The sequence below is a fragment of the Camponotus vicinus genome, unplaced genomic scaffold, assembly GCF_025532165.1.
Source record: "Camponotus vicinus isolate PSW18456_S1 unplaced genomic scaffold, iyCamVici1.0 SCAF_10, whole genome shotgun sequence".
NCBI classification, from domain to species: domain Eukaryota; kingdom Metazoa; phylum Arthropoda; class Insecta; order Hymenoptera; family Formicidae; genus Camponotus; species Camponotus vicinus.
Window position 1 is genome coordinate 326832 of NW_028141946.1, and position 21791 is coordinate 348622.

Here is a 21791-nt window from a genome sequence, read left to right on the forward strand (position 1 = left end):
AAAAGAAATTACATGATTAATTCCTAGTATGCGAATCAAAAAAGATTGCATTCGGTATTAAATTCATGTGTTAAATTTTAGGTTTAAATAACTAAATTTTCTACGTCATAAATTAATTGTCTTTCAAACATTGCGAAATTGAAATCTGAAATTAAATCGATTTGAATTTTATAATTGGAATCCTCTTGAACGCATCATCGGCGAGGTCATGCCAATGGCATTTTCTTTATCTTACGCTTTGGCACATAATTCACGTTGCACAATATCGACTGCGTATTTATTTCCAAGACGAAAATACTTGTACTACTTATTAATAATGTGTATCGTGTAATGCATGATATAGGTATAAATGCGTACAAATGCTATTTCTTACAAAAGCTCTTTGATGGTATGCATGAGCTTGAGGGAAGTATAATGCTTAAAGTTTCTAGAGGAAATAGATACAAATCCTAAATTTACTTTGCTATCTCTTATGCAAACATGAAGAATTATCATGTACAAGAACATAGATACTATCACAGAAAAAATATACAATGAGAAACCGTCTTGCGATATTGAAAAAAATGAATTCATAAACAGGATGTTATAAGAATGATGCTATATTAATTAAAATTAACTTTATATTAATAATATTATTCCGAATAGTTATTTAAGTACTTATAACGAGATTATTAGGATTAATGATTTGTACATGATGGAAATAAGATTCATATAGTACGATTATCAAATTATTCTATCTTAAAGGACTAAATATCGTTACTATTTCACGAAGCCTTTCACGAGTCAATGAAGTCTCGTCGAATGCTCGTCCTTAAATTTAATAATACTGATGCAGGTATTCGATGTTTATCTTCTACGTTCCGCTATTTTACATCGTTTCTGTCTTTATAAAAGTACAGAGAGAGTCTAAAGAGCGATTTTTATCAAGTATGAAGTCTCACTCATTTTAAGTATTACGAAAGATCGTCTTACGCTAATTAATTATTCATTTACAGTGACTAGGTACAGTAGTCGCATAAGAATGACATTTAAAAAGAATATCAATGTATATCAATGTATGTTTTAGTTCACCGTGTTTCTCGTAGTTAACGTTCCGTTCAATTATTATTTACATTCACGTCTTTCCGATGTTAGTAAAATTCGCTGTATATATTTTTTTTCAGATCATAAATATTATACCTTTTTTACCTTACCCGGAATATCTTTGCCGCCGTTAGAATTATTATTTGACACTACGTATTTCTTATCTGTAACAATTTCATAAATTGCTATTTCCGAAATTAATATAAATGATATAATTGTAAACAAGGATCTATATATCATATATAAATTAATATTTTATACTTATTTTTTGCAGCGCATGGGCAATATTTTTATCATTATTTATGCGATATATATTTTCTTAGACAAACAAGCTCCTCTATTTACAATCAAATAATCGTCTCTATAAATATCATTTTATTCTTCCCAGATATCAGTATTGAGCTCAAAGAAAACCGATTGTCGTCTTCTAGCTAACGTAACATTGATTAATCCTAAGTATATATATATATATATATATATATATATATATATATATATATATATATATAGTTTGCGTTTGTGTAATTAATTGTACAATAATACTACAGAACTAACAAGATATCGCATTGGTGGAAAAATATCTCGTACCTTCTTGTCGATATATAATAAATTTGCATGTGACACGCTTGGACGTTCCATTTTATCAACGATTTAAGCTCCGTCTTTTCACTCGATGGAGCTTATGACGTTGTTTTTTTTTACGATTACATTTATCAAGATCGTGCTTCTATTCTAATTAGACTAAAGAGACAGTATGAACATGTATGTATGCCACTTTCATATGTATATTATACTCACAATCAGCGTCATAAGTACATCTTATCACATGAAATTTCTTTTAATATGACGCCGAGTATAAAAGTAAAGGAGGAAAATGGAAATATCTCTTTGGCATTGCACATTAAATTCATGAAATGCGCTGAGATTTATAATGTTTCAATTGACGAAACGTTGAGAAAATTTATGGAAATAACATGACAATTTATAATGGTTGCATCTCTCATTAATCAAGAGAGCTTGCTTATGAAGTATAAGTATGTTAAAATATTTTTTAGTTTATCTCATTCTTGCCTTTAATATTATAATTCAAAATGTCTAATACAAGTGATGTTTATCTTTTAAAAATTATTATTCTATTACTATTCTATTATTCTATTACTAATAATTAATTTGGGATTTATTAGAGATCTAAAGTTGTTATATATAAATGTAAATGCGCGTGGAATTTTTTTCGTTTGTATTACATACACACAGACATGTGTATATATAACATGTGTGTATGTGTACAAAACATTTATCATTAAATATTCATAACGAATTAGTCGAGCCTTTTGAAACAAGATCGCCTGCTTCAATTTTTTTGTCCTATTCAAATGGAATGTTGCGAAGTTGGAGATTTTCTATATGATTTGTACAAAATTGTTTACATTGTCTATAAACTATTGGTTCCATTATATAGTTATGTCAGTCTGAAGATTTGGTATGTAAAAGTGGATATCTCCTGTGAGAACTCTATATAAAACACTATAACTTCTCATTAACAGTTACAATAGTTACAATCAGTATAAATGTTTAATCGATTAAATAATTAAATCTTTAATTAAATCTAAGTAATAAAAGAATAAGAAGACTTCTTAAAAAAGGAATGCGTTTAGTGTTATAATTAATTATATACAAACGCGCTATATGTGAAATCTAAATAAATGAAAATAAATTTAAAAGAAAATTTACTTTCAAGCTTATAAACTTATGACCATAGATGAATTTCTCATAATTCGTTGTAATTCATCTAATTATTGCAAGGAATTTTAATGTCTACTTATTTCGAAATTATTCAAAAGAAGCAAGTAGATAAAAGTTGTATGTACGACAATATTACAGTTTTTCTATTTTAAAGTTATACTAATAGTATAATTATATAGTGTAATTTAATTTTTACAGTGCAGTTTATAAGCTATCGATTGATTTGCTTCATCAAATACTATTGCATCATTAAATTGACAGTGTGAGTATATAATACGAATATACAGTAAATAATACGAGTATACAATACGAATATTCACGAATAATGATACTTGTAAAGTAATTTACATAAAAATGATATATCTCCTTCATTTATTTGATCTATCATTCATGATGACACGATGAACAGACCGAGAACTGTCGTGAAATTTTTACAATAATAATTGTATCGATAAATAATATAATAAATGTTTGAATTGATAAATATATAATAAAACACAACATAGCAATGATAGAGCCCATAATTTATGAATTGATACAAGTATACGAATATAAAACACAAGTCTTTGGCAAGACTTTTTAATAAAACGTTCAAGATTCTATCAAATAATATGATACTCAACATTTAATCGAGAGATGCTTATACTATGTATATATGTTTTTATGTAAATTTATATACAATAATCTTTTTTTAAGAAAGAGCAAATAAAATTGCATACGAATGAGCGCATCGAAAGGATGACAGGATGGGTTTTATGATTGTCTTTCGTGTTTTCCGAGAGAAAAAAGAGAGTATTTTGTGTTATGAAAAGAATAAGAACGGATCAGTAAAATATTCAGCGAAAAAACTTTGGCAAATTACCTTTTTTCACATAAATATTTTTCTTAATTGTTGATTTTATAGTTATTTAAAATAATCTTCTAGAATAGAAAACATGATATTGAAATCTGAACTAAATGATGAATTAATCATAGATTGATATAAAAAAGATTTATCGTATGTGAAATATCGAAAATTACACACAATTTTGGCATAATTCATATTAATTAAAATAATCATTGTATTGCTTTCTTTAATAATTTTTTAAATTTAGAAAGAAGGAATGCATTTTTAATAATTAATAAATATATTTATAATTAATATGTAAATTAAATAAAAATAATACGTTTTTTAAATCTCTTGTTCACGAAAAAATCCTTATTCTCAATTTTATATCTTTTAAAGTGACTGAATTATAGAAAAGATGAGAAACGATTGACAGAAAAACGACAAAATTTTTAACATCAATCAAGCATGTATAATATTAATTTCAATCTTTTTAGAGATTTAAAAAATGCTTTTGGAATGAAAAATCCTATGTTACGTTTCCGCTTTAGAACCTGCTAACAGCTTCATCATCGGTGACGAAATAATTGGAGCTCTTAGCGGCTGAATTGTACATGCTATAAGTAGGGCTGCAGACAATCATGCTATTCGTGTTACTGAGTTCGGTTTCATTCGTCACCGATGAATGCCTGCCGATGGTGGACAGTCTCTTGTCCTTCTTCGCCAGTGTCATACGGCAATCCTCTGGTCTCAATGGCATCGACGGATAATTGGGCTGTCTGGCGAGCGTCGTCAGCGTTCGGTCGCCTGTGTCATTGAAACTGCGCAAACGTTTGAGAGCAAGATCGGAGAGAATGTTCGATGATCGAAACTTTTAGCAGACGCCGAATCAATTAAATTATTGTCTATTTTATTTTTTATTAATGCATGTGTGAAAATATATTCGTATATATTTCTATTATATTGTATGCTTGATATTTGTTCGTTTGTAACATGCAAAGATATGCATGATGGGTTCTGTACAGATCTTCGAAAATTTCTCATAAAATAATGCAATAAATTTTAAAAAGAAAATATTCTAATTTTTACTATGATGGAAATAATCCTTTTTTTAATTGTAATAGTAAATAATAATAATAATAAATATATAGATTTAAAAAATAGAATAAAATAATAAATTTGAAAAGGAAGATTTATATTTGTATACTGCAAAAGGACATTATATCTCGTCTTTTCTCATAGATACCTGTGATGTCGTACGATGCCTCTCTTTATTTTGCAATGCTCGTTCCCGCTTTGCCCTTCAGTCGCAGTTCCATGGGTTTTGCACGCTTCTACCCCCATCGATGGTACGGGAGATAGAGAACCTGGACCATACGAACCGCTGCTTTGTCTCCTATCCAAAATGTTGACTAATTCCACGGACGGTGTCGGTGAGAATGTGCCCTGATACGTGACACAAAATGCTTATGGAAAAGCTAAGTATACGAAGATGTGGAAAATCTATTTAAATATGCCACGATTTGCCAAGATTTTCTAAATTTCGTTCTGAGAATCTCTCGAGTCCTCGTTTAATGATTTTTTTATCAATGGTCGTATCATTGAAAAGTAATTAAACATATAAAAATATGTAAAATTTAACTAATAATTACTATTTAAATAATTTACAAATAACTAATGATCTTCCCGCACTTATTGTTAAAAATTTCATTTTTTTTTATAATTATTTCAACTGCGAAAGTTAATCTTCAGATACCCAAAAATCATATAATCATAAATGTTTTCAAAATAATGTGCACACATATTGTATTTAATAATTATAATTTCCAAGCAGCTCAAGCAGAAACTATAATGAAAAAATAAATTAACAAAAGTAATTAATCAGTGAATAAAATCAAGTATCAGGGGAGAAAAGAAAAATTATATATGAAAAATATTAAGAAAAATTTACTTGATTACACATGCTGAAGGAAATAGGTTCATCAGGTTTAGAATTTTCCGAGGACATTGTTGTCCTCGTCACCTTTTATTTTAATAAATCAATAAAGGCATCATTTATAAATAACTAAACATATATAAAACAATGTATAAAATTTAACTCATAGAGCTAATTAAAGATACAAAACAAATGCACGCAAAATTAGACGAAGAAAAATTCGTTTCTTCACAAGGGCGACGACACGTGAAGATCGTCTCTCACCTGCAGCGACGGTCTTCGTAATGTGCCGCCTTCCATACCGACTAATTTCACACCTTTTACGCTTTTTTTCGGACCCACACTCGCGGGCGCATTTTCCTGAGCGTTGAGATTATACTCCACGTTATTTTTGTCAACAATGCTGACCCTATCGTTGTTGTCTCTTGTCGTTTTTTCGCTACTCGGTCCGAGCTCGCAGCCAACTTTGGCATAAGATGGAGCACATGGGGCAATGCTCGGTGTTGCTGGAATGCCAATCGACCGAGTCGGCGAGAGAACCTGGCCGACAGAACCTCGCAGATTTCTCACCCCGAGGATTTGACCTCGGTATGCGTCACTCTGAACAGATGCGTACTGACTTGTCGTCCCGGGGGTTCGTGCCGGCGTGCAATTTCGCAAATTCTGCAGATTCTGCAGATTGTGGTTCGCTCTTTGCACGACGGAGATGCTAACACTCTTCGTCCTCGACGATTCGACGTGATCGCCGCGACCGGTCGTTGCGTTATTATCGCCACTATCGGTCATCACGTCCTCCGCGCGATGACACGTGGTTCTGTCATCGTCGTAAACGCCCGTGCCGTCGCACGAATCTATGCCTGATGTTGATTTCTGGAAATTGACTTCGATGCGTTATCATGTCTTGATTGGTTTATATAATTCGCTTCATATAATTCGTGTAAAAATTACCGAAGATGAGTCCATAAGGGCGGCGCCAGAACTGCTTTGTACGACGCCTGACGGTTCCTTGGACTTTCCGGGCGAATAAATGCTCAACACATCGCAGCATTCTGGAAAGTAACCCTTGCCAAGCAGGTTTCTTGTGAGAAAGCTGGTGAAGAGTTGAGTAAAGAGGGCGATTATCATGACAGCGGTGCGAAAGGGAAATTTCTGGGTACGCGTCCTCGCATCGTAGAATGGATATTCGATCAGTGGGTATATGCTGAGTCCTTTTTCACCGCCTGAAAAAGGTATTTTACGTTCAAGTAATTATATCTAAATCTAACATAGAGATGTATAACAGATTTTTAAGGGGTTTATTAAGAAAATGGAGTGAAGAAACGAAAATATTTGAGATATCTTTATATGATGTTTTTTTATTTATATTGTCTGAATAATTAGCCGAGAACAAAGACTTGTTACTAACCAGCGAGACGCAAAACAATAGCGATAAAGTATCCTGCCAGGCAGCCGTAGGTATCCACGAGAGAAGGCCAATGAATAACGGCTAATAATTGCGGGAACAAAACGACGTAAACGAGATCCGAGCACAAATACCTTGGAATAAATAAGATATATTTTTATATATCGATTATATTGTATTCATTTATGCGCGAACAGACGCATAAATGAATGTATAAAGCTACATAAAAAGATTTGTGATAATGGAATCAAATGACATAAAATGTAGAAAAATGAAATTAATGTTGAAAAAGATGCATCTCATATTCAACAAATATTATTGTCTAGAAATTATTGTTGAAGCTGCATTTTTTTCAAGTAATAGTAACTATCGCAAATAGATAAAAGGTTGATTTAGAACACTATTTTTTATACTTACGAAAGATAATAAACACTGCTGACCATGAGAGCAACGAGAGTAGACAGCACGGAGACCGCGATTACGGAAATCCTCAAGACCCAGTTCAGCTCACGCTCCGATGCCTATCATAAGAAGAAGACTTCAATAACGCCTATTAATATTGTCTATTAAGCAATGATAGTTATACTTACTTTTGGTCGTATAGTGAGTTTGTAGACGTTCCTGGTGAACATGGAACTACTGGCGAGGATACTGGAATCTGCTGAAGACATCACTGCCGCCGAGATCGCGCCGAGACCTTAAAAAAATAAAATATTAAAATAAATATTAAAATATTAAAATATTAATTAGTATAAATATGATAATTCTCAAATATTTTCCTCCTAATTAAAAAAAAAAGAAATAATTTTTCTTCATCAAATTTACCAACGAAGGAAACCCATTGCGGCGTGAGATATCGCAGGACCATTGGCATTGCGGCGTTTCCATCGTCAGTAGAAAACGTTCTGTTGTATCCTGGAACCGTGGACCAATCGGTAGCACGAGCAACTACTCCGATTACGGCCGATGGAATCGCGAGTATCAGACAACCAAACATCGAGGCTATTGATAGAGTCGTTGCAACGGAAGTGCTCTTAATACTTAGGATTCGTTGAAAATAACCCTAAAGAGAAAGAGAAAGAAAGAGAGAGAGAGAGAGAGGGAGAGAAAGAAAGAAAAAATGTATCATATCATGCATAATTTTATAATAAATCTAAATATATATTAATAGCCTGAATTAAACTTGTGATCTTGAGTTATATAATATCATTTATAAAGTTATATTATAATTTTTTGTAAATAATGATAAAAAGAAAAAGCACGTTTTAAATTATTTGTGTACAGTAATTCTTTTTTTTAAATGGCACGCTATTCGCTTAGATTATTCTGAGTTTATTTAAATTTTTATTCCTTAGACGTGCTCTGGATATTCTTCTGACGTCTAATTTGGGTTTGAATGTAACGTTGAAAAGTTAACTCACCTGCCAAGGAATACCGCCGAACACTAGTAGCAACATGCCGTCCACCCACTCGCCCAAGTCCTCGTTCTTTATTTGTCCCAACCAATCTCGCAGAGTCAGATTGTTTTCGAATGATACTGCGGGGTGCAACACGGCGAAGGGCATCGCTATAACTAAACCCAACATAATGCACAGCAATTGCAACGCATCTGTACAAGCTACGGAATATAACCCGCCGAAGACTGTGTATCTGAAAAAACAATATGTCTCTTATCCCACTTGCAACTCTGATTGCTGGAAAACAATAAGATCATTTTTCTCTAAATTTTAGCATTTTCGAGTAGATGATTTCGAGAAGATGATTTTTTTTTAATATCGAAATATTTTCAAGTACTATTTTTCTCTCCTTAAACATTGCACGTATTTATTCTGAGATTCAAAAATATTTTGTTGAAATCAAATAGAGTTGCAAGACTGCTTTTATGACTATAGTAGTCTATAAATATCTCTCTAGTATAAAGTAAAGCACTTGAATATTTTGGAATTGATTCGTATATTTATGAATATTAAATATTATAGCTAATTATTATATTTAATTAATAATATATAATTTTATATATTATTCTTACACAGCCGCTAATAGTGCTGATGCGCAAACGCTGATATTCGGATCGACGCCGGCGACGACGGCCAGCGAACTCCCCAAAGCTCTCAGAACAGCACCGCACCAGAATAAATCACCACATAACGCCGGAAGGAAAAGCAAACCACCGATACCTGCGCCATATCGTTCTTGAAAGGGATCTAGCATCGTCACGTACTCGGCCTTCCTCATCGGACGCACGAAGAGCATGGCGCCTATATACGTCATTGATTTTATTAATTGGAACCAAAGACAAAATCATCAATCGACAATTCTCCAATCAATGACAATTTTTTTCTAAATATTTATTTGATATTTGCAAAAATTAAAAAGATCTTAAATCAGGCTATATATACCATCATATGTGGGATATATCGCGCATAGATTCTTGATTACGTACCGAAAATCAAACTAAGACTGTATCCGATAGGAACTTGACACCAGGCCAGACCCTTCGTAAACATGGCCTCGGCAGTTCCGTTGACGAAAGCTCCTCCAACCCATGTCGCTATATATATAAAAACATACACACATATATAAAGAAAAAGGTAGTCATTTCCGCGATAGTTGGTTTTACATGATTGATATTTTTAGGAAAAATATTATGGGATTGTTCTCTCAATAGAAATTATATAATAATTAAGCTTTTTTGTACAGAATATCTATTTGTCATAATACAAAGTATGCTAGCTTCTTTTCTTTAAATGGAATATCTTTTTCACGCCGTTTGTCTCACTAGTAAGGGAAGTAATGGAAAAGAGATCAATTAACATCATGTTTTCTTATACTGCAAATTTCGTGTGTTTACGATAACGAAACCTAAGACGTTTAGCACAAATAAGAAAGATGAATAACAGAATTAGAAATTAAATGATAGAAATATAAAATGCGAAAATAAGTTGTGAAAAGTAAGTAAATTAAAAGAAATCGATAGAAATCTATTCCGCAAAATTTCATATTCTTTTTCTTCAAAATCACAAAATTGATTTAAAAATAATAAAATTCAAAATGGGGGCAAGAAGCGAATCGATATTAAATAAGGCAACATTTTCTTTTACGCGATGTTGCAATGCAACGTACTTGACATGATGTCGATATCAAGGAAAAAATAAACTCAAAATACACGAATGTTTTCTACGTGATAATTTCGTAAAATATGATGGAAAATGTATCAAACTCGGAAAGAGAGATATTTCATAAATACGGCGGATCATCGTAAATTATCTATTTCATAGTGAGTTCAACGCTCGCAGAAGAAACTAGTATCTGCAGAAAATTTTTAAATTAAATTCAATTAATATTAAAAATAACTAATTTTTACATTAATATATCTTCATAGATGTATCTGCATAAACGATTAAAACAAATTAATAATAAATCTTAGGTTATATTGTATATATATATATATATATATATATATATATATATATATAAAATAATATAAAATTTTGAATTGATTTTTCATTTAAATAAAATGTTTATGATGTTTAATTATATGCTAAAATATTAAATGTCAAAAATAAAAAAGATATGAAATAATGATATAATGTAATCATCATATTCTTACGAAATCGAAAAATCATCTTTAAATCGGGAAATCTGTGACATTAATTTTTCAGCGTCTTGTATTAATATTCGTATACGTGTAATTTTATCAATATAACATAAATTGATTCTTGACCTCGTTCATCTTTTATAGTGTACATCGAAAGCAGGACGTTTATAATATCGATAACAGGGTCACTTTAGTCCTAATCGAGATCACATACAAGGAACTTTTTACTCATGTATAAACGTAACAATCTGCAAGTTATTTCGTTATAATAATTCTTATTTCATCATCAAAGTATAAGAGGTTCTGCCGCAATAGCAAGATTTATTTTTTTTTTGTTTTATACATGTTTATCAAATCTTCAAATATAATTACCAATGAGAGTGAAAACGCCGAGGAGAGGCCCAAGGCGACGATTCGCCAGCATCATATCATCCTGGCCCTGTGCGGCCTTTTTTCTCTTGAACGCGGCAGCCCATATGCCAACACCCAGCACCGCAATGTAAAATACAATCACGCCAATTACGCCTGTTACGTACACCCCCATCCTCTTCCGTATGTGGACCCTGCAACTGAATGATTGGTAGTAAAAGCGAATGCGATAATAACGAGTGTCGCTGACATGTCTATAACAGGGGTCTCAAACTCGATATGTTAGCGGATCGCATAATAAAAAAATAGGGTCAATCATTGAGTTCATATAATTTATTTTAGCTTTTTTCGAACTATTCGATTATTATAAAAGGACTTTGCCTTCCGCTAAAATTTGTAAACAATTTCTATAGTTTACTTATTAAAAATTGCTGTTTTCGTTTCTTACTTCTTTTATTTCTTCTACAATAGTTTTTTCTTTATAAACAATTTTATTAAAGAAATGTCTTTTATTAGTGATCAACACAACGTGACGTCAACATTAGAATAATATTGTATGGCTGACAACCGGACGTACTTCGTTAAAATATTTTTTAGATACGATTATATGTATACTCGATATTTTGGCATGTATTTTATAAAGTACATTGTATATCGAGATATTTTATACGTGGCTAAATCACTTCAATTCTACTGTTTTCTCTCTCTCTCTCTCTCTCTCTCTCTCTCTGTCTCTCTTATTGTTGTATGTTGAGTGAGTTTAATAATAGTTATTGCACGTCTCAATGATTAGACGAATAAAGAGACACATATATAGAAAGAAAGAGAGAGAGAGAGAGAAAGAAAGAACAAGAGAGAGAGAGAGAGAGAGAAATGTGGATTAATCGGATGTAAAGCCATGCTCTCGCGATCAATACCGCATTAATTGTTCCGTCTTCTTGATTAACATCTCTCTACAAATAAGCCTGCGTAGTTACACCTTCGTTCATTAGTCGGTACTAATGAGAAAAAGCCTCTAGCCTTTGATATTTAAAAAATCGATATCTGCATATCACGTATTTACGATAGAAAGACAGTATTAGTAATCCAACAAAGTTGAATTACTAATATTATCAGATATATATTATTTTATGCGTGTTTCTTTTCCCATCATGGGATATTAATAAATAACAAATTATTTGTATTTAAGAGAAGTGCCAAAAAAAGATTCACGATTATTGTTTTCTTGTCTTTATAAGAAACTTTATTAATAAACATTGCATTTCGGGTCTCCTTAAAAAATATAATTACATTTATGATTATATATTTTGTTTTCTTATAATGAAATATACATCTAATACAATAAATTTTATGGAACAAATTTCTCAAACGATTAACACGTTGAAACTAGCGGAGATACAATCTCTCTTTTTTTTTAAAGTCACGTAGAAAGTTACGTGATGTCAAAATACTTTTCTTTGACGTTGAAGGCTTGTTTAGCTGTACACGACTACTCTGATGATGACCAATGACATACAAGGTGACATTTACTCTATTAAACACATTTCGTGGGAATTCTGCGCCGATGAACAATTTATCGCGTATTCCCGACGTAGAGAAAAGCTAATCGAGTGCGATGGCAATTGTATAACAGTTTAAAATTTAAATATGCCCTAGATATCGAGCAGGATGGGTCGTAGGGTCATGACCCTTAGTGCGCATGGCACACCACCGAGTCGCTTAAAGTTCAACTGGATTCTACAAATTCACAAACGGTCTGCATTATTAACTCGCGCGAGACGGCACTTTCTGGATCGAGAAACTGACGTATCTCACGTACGAGTGCTCTACGTGTGCATAAAAACTTGCTACACAGGGCACGTGCAGAAATGAATTTATTAAAGAAAAAGAGAAAAAGAGAAATATATAGTCCGTTGTAATATTTATGAAAATTATTACTGGTGTAGATGTGAAATAGCACCTAAAAATGCGAGATATATGATGAAATTGCTGTTTACTCTTAAATGTATTTGCAATGTTTTAATGACATTATCTTATACATAAAATTTTTTAGATTTAATTATTTAGATTTATGATACAAAAGAAGATATGTTGGATGTTCATGGGATAATGTTGAAATAAATAAAAGATTTACACGTACAGAAGTTCGTTATCGGTGATGTAATCGAAAAAGATGATCTTATATGAAAAAAATAAATAAGTCTAGGTTTTTTTTTAGTTTCACTGAATAAAAACATGTTTCAATCTAATATCTGAATTAATATCAATTTATACACGAAACAAAATATTTAAATAATATTATAAGATATTTAATTAATGTACAACACAGAACATAATGAATAATTAAAATTAATTACATTTAATTAATTACCATAGAAATACATAATAAATACATAATTGTACATTATATACGCAAGAACATAAAAGACAGAATGTATAAATTCATATGAGATCTATCTATTCAATGAGAGAGAAATTATTTATTAATTTATTTTCATATATTATTTTCATGTTTCATTTATTTATTTTCATTATTTATTTATTATTTTTATATGTTTTTTTAAATCAGATAAAATGTCAAGCAACTCTTATTTATCAAACGGATGTTAAAAAAAAATTTTGCAAAGAAAAAATTATTATTTTTACAGTTTACTATTGCACTGAATGCATAAAAGTTCCTTTTATAATTCTGGCACATAAAACCATTTGTAGATTAAATTATTAAAGTTATCTGTTTTATACGCGCACGTGCATGAGGCTATTTGTTTCTTGTTTCTCACAGTTCTAAAACTATCGGCACATCTCTTTTAAAGCATATGTGCTTTTACAATTGCGTTTGCACGTGGACAGTTTTAGAATACAACCACGTCAATTGATGATCTATTTAACATTCATTCTATATAGAGATACGTACAGTTACTGAAACGTCCATAATCAATAAACACACGTTGCGCCAATGATGCTATTATGATTCTAATATTGAGAATAATAATATCTAATGATTTACATAAATGTAAATGTATGAAGGATAACATTAAAAAAAATATTTTGAGGATTCAAGAGTATATTCTTTTTTTATTTTAGAATTTATATTTTATTAATATTAATATTTATAATATAAATTATATTTTATAATATAAATTATATTTTATAATTTATATTTTATGCAACAAAAATGTACTATTGTTAATAATTTTTACGTTATAAACAGATTTCTCTCAGAAAGAAAGAAAGAAAATAAAAAATTTTTCGCACGCTAAATATATATTAAAGATAAAAATAAATTACGAAACTTTACTTTTAAAAATAAATTAAAAATAAACTTTATTTTTAATATCTAATGAAGGTATCTAATTGAAAACAATTTAGATTTAAGTTTTTTAACAAAGATATTTAACATAAAATATTAAAGAATACACATGTCAAAAAATTATATTAAAAAATTTGACCTGAAAAAATCCAATTAAATTTTTGGTAAAAAATCAATGTTAGAATTCAATAGATGTATCTCGCTTTAAAAGCGCAAGGACGAGTAAATTTACTTTTTCCTAGATAGGAAGTAATCTCTTGTCGATAATATGCTCACGCCTATAATCACTATCTCATCGATACAAAAATAGAAAAACATATTAATATATGCGCTTGATCGTGATGAAGGGTAAGCCAGTCCTCTCAAAGGATGAGCAAAGCAAAGAAAAAGATGTGAGAAAAAGGGGCTTGATAATTTTATGCGAAAACGCTTTTCAAGGCTTACCAATCATAGAAGAATTTGTCAGCAGGATATTTCCAATTATGAATATCACGGCCAAGGGTCCAGTTCTGATGGGAAGAGATGAATAGAGTAGGGAGAGATATTACACCTACTATCCTGTGGGGTAGGAGCTTTTTGAAAGGGAAGAATAAAAAGCAGCAAATTAACATATATTCGGCATTAATAAATTAAAGAATAATAAACAAAAAATTACTTTTAAAGACTTGAGTCTAGTTATGATAACATCTTTATGAAGTAATTGCAAAGTTTGATTCAGTGTCATATAATAAAAAACAATAAAAATCAAATAGTTTATATTTTATAAAATGCTACTAAAATATATTTTATAAAATGCTACTGTGCTAATTATATTACTAAGAAATACAAATATTGAATAAAAAGCATGCGTGGAAAAACATAATGATTTGATATAATCTTTGAAATGTACAGAATTTTATTAATATTGTTATGAGAAGCATATGCATTATTAAATTTAAAAGCAAAACTAATTGTAAATTATACACATATGTCAAGTGACAGGTGTATTAGCAAATATACATTGCAAATATAGATTATAAAAATAAACAAATCAGTTTTAATGGCAATACGAGTCAAGTGTCGATCTTATAACACAGTTATTTATTATACAAACAAATAAGTATAGAACAAATTACAAAGAAAAGTTTGCGAACGTTTCGACCCTATTTTTGGGCCATCATCAGCGCAAATATGATAATGTGATGAAAAAAGAAGGAAATAACAAAGTTTTACATAGAAGTCAGTTATAAAGTGTGCCGTCTAAAGAAATAATGAATGCCTCGGTGTCTCATTATTTTGACGATGTTTCCAGGCATCGAAAACAATGACGAGCCGTTAGAGATAAATGGAGTCGATCATTGTCTTCGGAGATGTTTGGCATTCATTATTTCTTTAGACGGCACACTTTATAACTGACTTCTATGTAAAACTTTGTTATTTCCTTCTTTTTTCATTACATTATCATATTTGCGCTGATGATGGCCCAAAAATAGGGTCGAAACGTTCGCAAACTTTTCTTTGTAATTTGTTCTATACTTATTTGTTTGTATAATAAATAACTGTGTTATAAGATCGACACTTGACTCGTATTGCCATTAAAACTGATTTGTTTATTTTTATATTTCGAGTCTTATATATTTTTAATAATTGTAGATTATAAAAATTTATTGCTCGAAAATATACTTGATAAAATTTCTGGTGAACTTTGTAAAGGCATTAGCGAGAACAATTTGCGCAAGCTGAAAGTCACTTGGCTCATTCTCAATGTGAGTAAAATCAGCGCACACGATTCATCTTTCAATGTGAAATCCGGGCCTAGACATCAGCTAGTTTGCTGCCAACTTTTCAAGCCAGTCAGCAATGTATTTCCGTCATAAACGTTAAGTGACCGCTCATCTCTTCGATTTTACTCTCCAAAATGAAGAAGATTGTGACTTTTTCAGCATAATCTCTGATGATAATACAACTTGCAGTGACATGAATAATATCGAACGAGAGACGACGATTTCTTAATTTGAAATAGAAAAAAATGTTTCTAATTAACATTTAATAACAATATAAATTAAGCAATATTACATGGAATCCTATAAATAAACATTACGAATTAAGAGTGTAGGAGATTGAAACGGATCTAGTTTCAATGAGTGAAGATTTCAGATGCTTGAGAATGACGTCTACATGTAGTATTATTAATACGATACAACAATATGATATATGTGACGAATGGCAAAATATTTTCCCACAAGTATGAACATGCCAAATCAATATGGTTATGAATATGTTTCTAGAGTGAATCATATTAAAACTTTGTGAGCGTTCCTGAATAAAAAAATTGTTTATATGAACATTAGACAAAAAAATGCTTCATTTCCGAATAATAGATAAAAATTAACATTAGTGCATTGTATATGTTAGATGCTGTTAATCACGCAGCTCTTCAAAAGAAAACGTTCTACACTATATTGATGGAACTGTTTGACTGAATTGTTACTATAATTTATCTTACTCACTATTTATCTTAATTTTAGACACTTTGTATTTATATACTCAAGTACATGATTCCGTATTAAACTTTATTCTGTCATTTTATCACTCAGTTATTGTAATAAATTTTGATGATGAATAAGATAATCTATTACAGAATTAAAACATAAAGGACTTAATATCATGGAAGATAAAAGAATTTGCTCTGATACAGTAAAATTAATATTTAAAGCTAATTTTTGTCCATTATTTTTATCGAAAAATTAAACCTTTTTCGCCTGAAATCTATATGAATAATTATTCTTACTTTTCATCCAGGAATACCCTCACAAAGTTTTGAATCATACTTGTGATTCACTCTGTATATTGCAGAAAAATATTTTCATCATTCTTGATTAAGGATTAGCAAGTGTAATACAATAAAGCAATAAGACCGGACAGTGTTTCGGTGTAAATATTTAGCAGAAAGAGGAAGAGAAAGAGAGAGAAAAATTAATTTATATTGATAAATTCTGTCTCTCTCTCTGTCTCTAGAACATAAATAAAAAATAATTATGATAAAAATGTAATGAAATATAAAGAAGGAATAAATATAAATCGTGGGAGAAAGAGAGAAAGAGAGAGAGAGAGAGAAAAGGGAGATTGAAATTCCGAATCCTATTACTTACCACGGGCTATCCTAGCGAGATCATGCAGCGAGAGCCCCTTTCATGCGCACATACCCATCTTGCCGTGCGCCTCGATTTCCTTTTTCCACGGTGCCGCTATAGGAAAATTCGTCCGAGGAGGAAATCGGCTCTTCCTCGTCGGCACGCGAATGCTGTACACTTGGTCGACCGGGCGTTAGCCGTGCGACAGATAGGAGCCTGGCAATACGACTGAATCTCTTTAACGGCACTCAGCATTCGGCTGACACGCTGGACCGCCAACCACCTCGCTGGGGGTAGCGCGCGCGTCACGGACAAGGACGGAGCGCCGGTCGCGCGCGCGCAAGATACAGATGTAGAGGGTAGTTCAATATTGGTGTACGATAAAAGTGGTTTTCCTTATAAAGGAGAAAAATTTTGTGAGAAGAGGGAGATTGTCACACAACGAAAATCTCCTATTTAAAAAAATATAAAAATAGTCTGTTAATATTTTAGAACTCGACCATTTCAATTATTTTCTATTATTTCTCAAATATAATTTGAATTTTTTTATTTGTACTTTGCATAAATATGATTTATGTCGTGTGATAATTAAAAATGTTCAAGATTAACACACAATAACAATTATTAATTTCTCAGTTTTTTTTTGAAAGTTAATTTTCTTGAAAATACAAAAGTTTCTATGAAGAAATTTTAGCCATAGTTTTTAATTTGATTTTTTTATGTAAAATTACCTTGTTTCTATAGTTGCATCAATAATAAAATAATTCTACATAAAACTAACATCCTGTATCCCGCAGACAATATTGAAATAATGTGTTGAGATTACGAATGAAAAAGATGAAAAAAAGTTTCAGATTAATTGCAAAGTGGTACCAATGATCATTTAAATTCTCAATTTTACAGCGTAAGCTATAGTATTTAATAATGGTCATTAATTTTCAACAATTATTGAAATAATTATTGTAAATTATAACAATTAAGAATTGCAAACTTTTTCACAGATTGCAATCTTTAAAAATACATACAATTACTTAAATTAAACAAAAATACTTTAATAAAATTTTAACTTAAAAAAACAATTATAAAATTATTTAATGTTGATTATTAAAAAAAAATAAGACCGAACAAATGATAAAAAAATTCCTCTATAAAAATATTTGAAAGTCGTCACGATCTAATTGAAGATAGTGAGAATAATTCTCGAACACCTTATGTACGAGTAAAGAGTAACAGAGTGAAAGAGAGGAAGAACCGATTCATCTGCGAACCGTGATAGAAAAAGGAGATTGAGTGAAAGAGAAGTATAGAGGGTCTGATGAAGCGGAAAGAGACCTACGATTTTTAAGGAAAAAAGGAGGATATAAAAGAGAAGATGTGAAAGAAAGAGAGAAAGATAAATTGATAAAAGAGAAAGATAGTGACGCTGGATGGGTCAATGAAAAATTCGTCGTGATAGATGTAGTGCCAATGTTACGAAATGAAGATACCAAGAAGCAGAAAATATAGATGGATTTTAGAAAGATTCATAAACATTCTTATCAAAAAAAGAAAATAAGAAAGCGAGCAGGGAGTGTCGCGTAGGCCGATTCAAGAATATATCAGAAACAAATTGAATATATTTGCTGGAATTTAAAACGGAGCTCAGGAAATTCGATCGAATGGAAATATTAATAGAAAACACAACAGCAAATATATATGAATTAGTAAAAGGAATAATGTAATAATGTAATTCATGGGAAAAAATGTAAATGTAATGATTATAGATCAAAAGGGAAGGAAAAATTTTTGGAGTAAATAAATAGAAATAGATGTAAATATAAATAGATAGATTTAAATTATACACAGATAAATTTTTAGAACTTACAAACTCTAAATTACACAAGATCTTCTTAGATATATAATAATTATATTATGAGTTTGTTCTAAAAAAAACCATAAAATTGATGTACTTTACATAACTAAAACCATTTAATAATTTTAAATAGATAATCTTACTTTTTTATAAAATCATAGTTGAAAGTTAAGACATAATTTTCATGTGTTAAATAAAATAGAAATATAAGCTCTAGAAAAATACAAAGAGATGCATTAAAGGAATAGAAAGAGAAAGGGGAAGAAAAAAATAAAGAGATAGATGAAAAGAAATGGAGTGAGAAAGAGGCGCAAAATGAAAACAGAAAGAAAAAGAGACAGAACTAGTGAGAGGGAGACAAGTCCATGTACAGGGGAGAGGGGACAGCCGTATTGATCTGTTCGCGCAAACTCCTGGTCCTTAGGCTCCCTCCGCGACCAGAATCATCCGACCCTCGCCCTGCTTGTCGCCACCCTCGTCCTGTTCCACTCGCAGCTTCCGAATACGCGCTCCGTATTCTAGAGTTCTTGGAAGATTTTTCAGCTACGATCTTTCAGCTTTGTCGGTCCTTTAAAGAACGACAACTCTCTCTCTCTCTCATTAATATTTTAATATAGCAAAATTTTCTCTCTCATCTCGTTTTACCCTCCGTCTTCTAATACATATCGTAGAAAATATTTCAAAAGCTATAACTCTGATCATTAACTCGAGAAATGAAACTAGAATAACAGCAGATTTGCTAAGTCTTTGCAATATTATTTTTATTTATTTGTAGCTTTTTAATATACGCCGGAATTTTGTGAGGATTTCCACTGCTATCGTTATAAATATGGTCGTTTTTTTTTTCAATGTTACGTGTTACAGAGCAGAGCAAACGCGCAAGAGCGAGAGAGATGGCGAACGAAGGAACTGGAGCGATAAAAAAGTTCTTGTTTGTTTAGCCGCTCAACTTTAGCAAAAACAATCACGATACTTACATGTATGTGCAGCTTACACTTTCCCGATGTTGGAATCGAAGTGCCAAGCAATGGCTTTCGACTAGGCGCCAGTAGTGTCAGCTGTTCGCCCATCAGGCGAAGGGCTCGGTGTTTGCGATTAGTGCAGCCGAATTTTGTCGCATGTCGCTTTTCGTTCGATCTCGAACACTACGAAGCTTATTCGAGAAATGAGATAATCAACAATGATATGTAATTGAATGATATATAGAACGCAGAAATGTTGAAGGAACTCGTTGAAAGTGATAATACAATTAAATGCCTCGTCTCTTCTAATCGACATGATTGTATCTGCAATATACTAATTTTCATCGTTCACGGTAGGAATTAATCGCGTATTCCACACAAAGATCCCATACTTAAGCGCGCTTTCACAAGGCCAATCGATGATAATTACACACCTTGAAGAGATACGCCATGACCCTGTTCTTCAAGACTGAGCTTGACAGAGTTTTTTTTCTCAGAGGGTGCAATCGACACGTTCGTCATAACGTGCATCATTGACGCCGATAATTCTTATAATATGCGAGAATAATGGGAATCAGGACTTTACTTTTTCGTTTAAATCGCAAATATAAACTTTTTTGTTTAATTCGCAAAAATAAATAAATTGAAAAAAGTTAAAAGAATTTATTCCAAAGTTATACATAAATATATAGAATATTCTCTAGACCTGTGATATTTGAACTGAAATTTACATTAATTTTCATCTTAAGATTTCGAGAATTAGGAGTTTATTACTTTATAAAATGACAATCGATTTCTTTTAATTCGGCCACTTTTCGACAATAAATAATAAAGATAATTATACTATGTGTAATGATAGCGATTTCTCTCTCGTGTCGATAATGAGTGCGTTAGCGATGTTGCGGTGACGCGCGATTGATAAATGGGGGGTGTCGTTTTCGCACTCTCAACAAGTTGTATCGTCCTGTAGGCGATCGACGCGTAATTAAATGTTGGAGGATCGTTGAATTCGGTTGAATGGCCCAATAAATTATCGTGAAAAGTATTAGATTAAACAAAGGAGACAGGGAGGAATGAGAAAGAAAAAAAAGAAGAAAAGACGGCGATAGGAAAAGTCGAGAGAATGTCTGAGAATAGCTGATTAGAAGTGTGAGAAAGAAGGAAGAGGGATTAAAAGAGAAGAGAATAAAAAGTTTTTCGAACAATGCGATGAAGAATTCTTTCATACAAAATTTTGAATTTTGAACATCATTTACAATCGATTTTTGCAACTTGGAGTGAATTTTTTCTGCGAAAACCCGGTGATAAATTGCTCTGATGACGGCTCTGATTCTTTTCCAAAGAACCTTATTATATATTTAAAAAAAATATTTTGCTCTAGTATGCTCTAGTATATTAAATATCCAGCCATTATATAACACATAATAATATAATATATAATATATAAATTTTATGTTCGCCAACAACTTTCTCTTTAGAATATAAAATAATTATTTTATAGAAGATGTTATCTGCGTTTTTTCTTTCACTCATGAATTTTATAATCAGTTTATAATTGTCGGGCATGTAATGTTAAAAATTAATTATATTTCCATGT

The 21791-nt window shown here is 31.2% G+C and overlaps 1 protein-coding gene across 5 annotated transcripts; it reads right to left on the minus strand.

The window, feature by feature from the left end:
- Window positions 1-1576: 1576 nt before the first annotated feature.
- On the minus strand, window positions 1577-17659 carry LOC145960743 (high affinity choline transporter 1). 5 transcript variants are annotated; one of them, XM_083080427.1, is made up of 14 exons: window positions 17399-17659; window positions 14712-14776; window positions 10961-11157; window positions 9434-9541; window positions 9020-9248; window positions 8412-8640; window positions 7816-8053; window positions 7581-7687; window positions 7408-7511; window positions 6994-7124; window positions 6537-6808; window positions 5853-6458; window positions 4899-5098; window positions 1577-4473 (listed from the first exon to the last, which is right to left on the minus strand). In XM_083080427.1, the coding sequence occupies exons 3-14, from the start codon at window positions 11130-11132 to the stop codon at window positions 4200-4202; spliced, it is 2670 nt and encodes an 889-aa protein (XP_082936553.1). In that variant the 5' UTR covers window positions 11133-11157; window positions 14712-14776; window positions 17399-17659; the 3' UTR covers window positions 1577-4199. The 5 variants fall into 5 exon arrangements, with proteins under 5 accessions (XP_082936553.1, XP_082936552.1, XP_082936550.1 ...); XM_083080426.1 differs by having other exon boundaries at window positions 14712-14825; XM_083080424.1 differs by having other exon boundaries at window positions 14712-14839.
- Between the last annotated feature and the right edge of the window lie 4132 nt (window positions 17660-21791).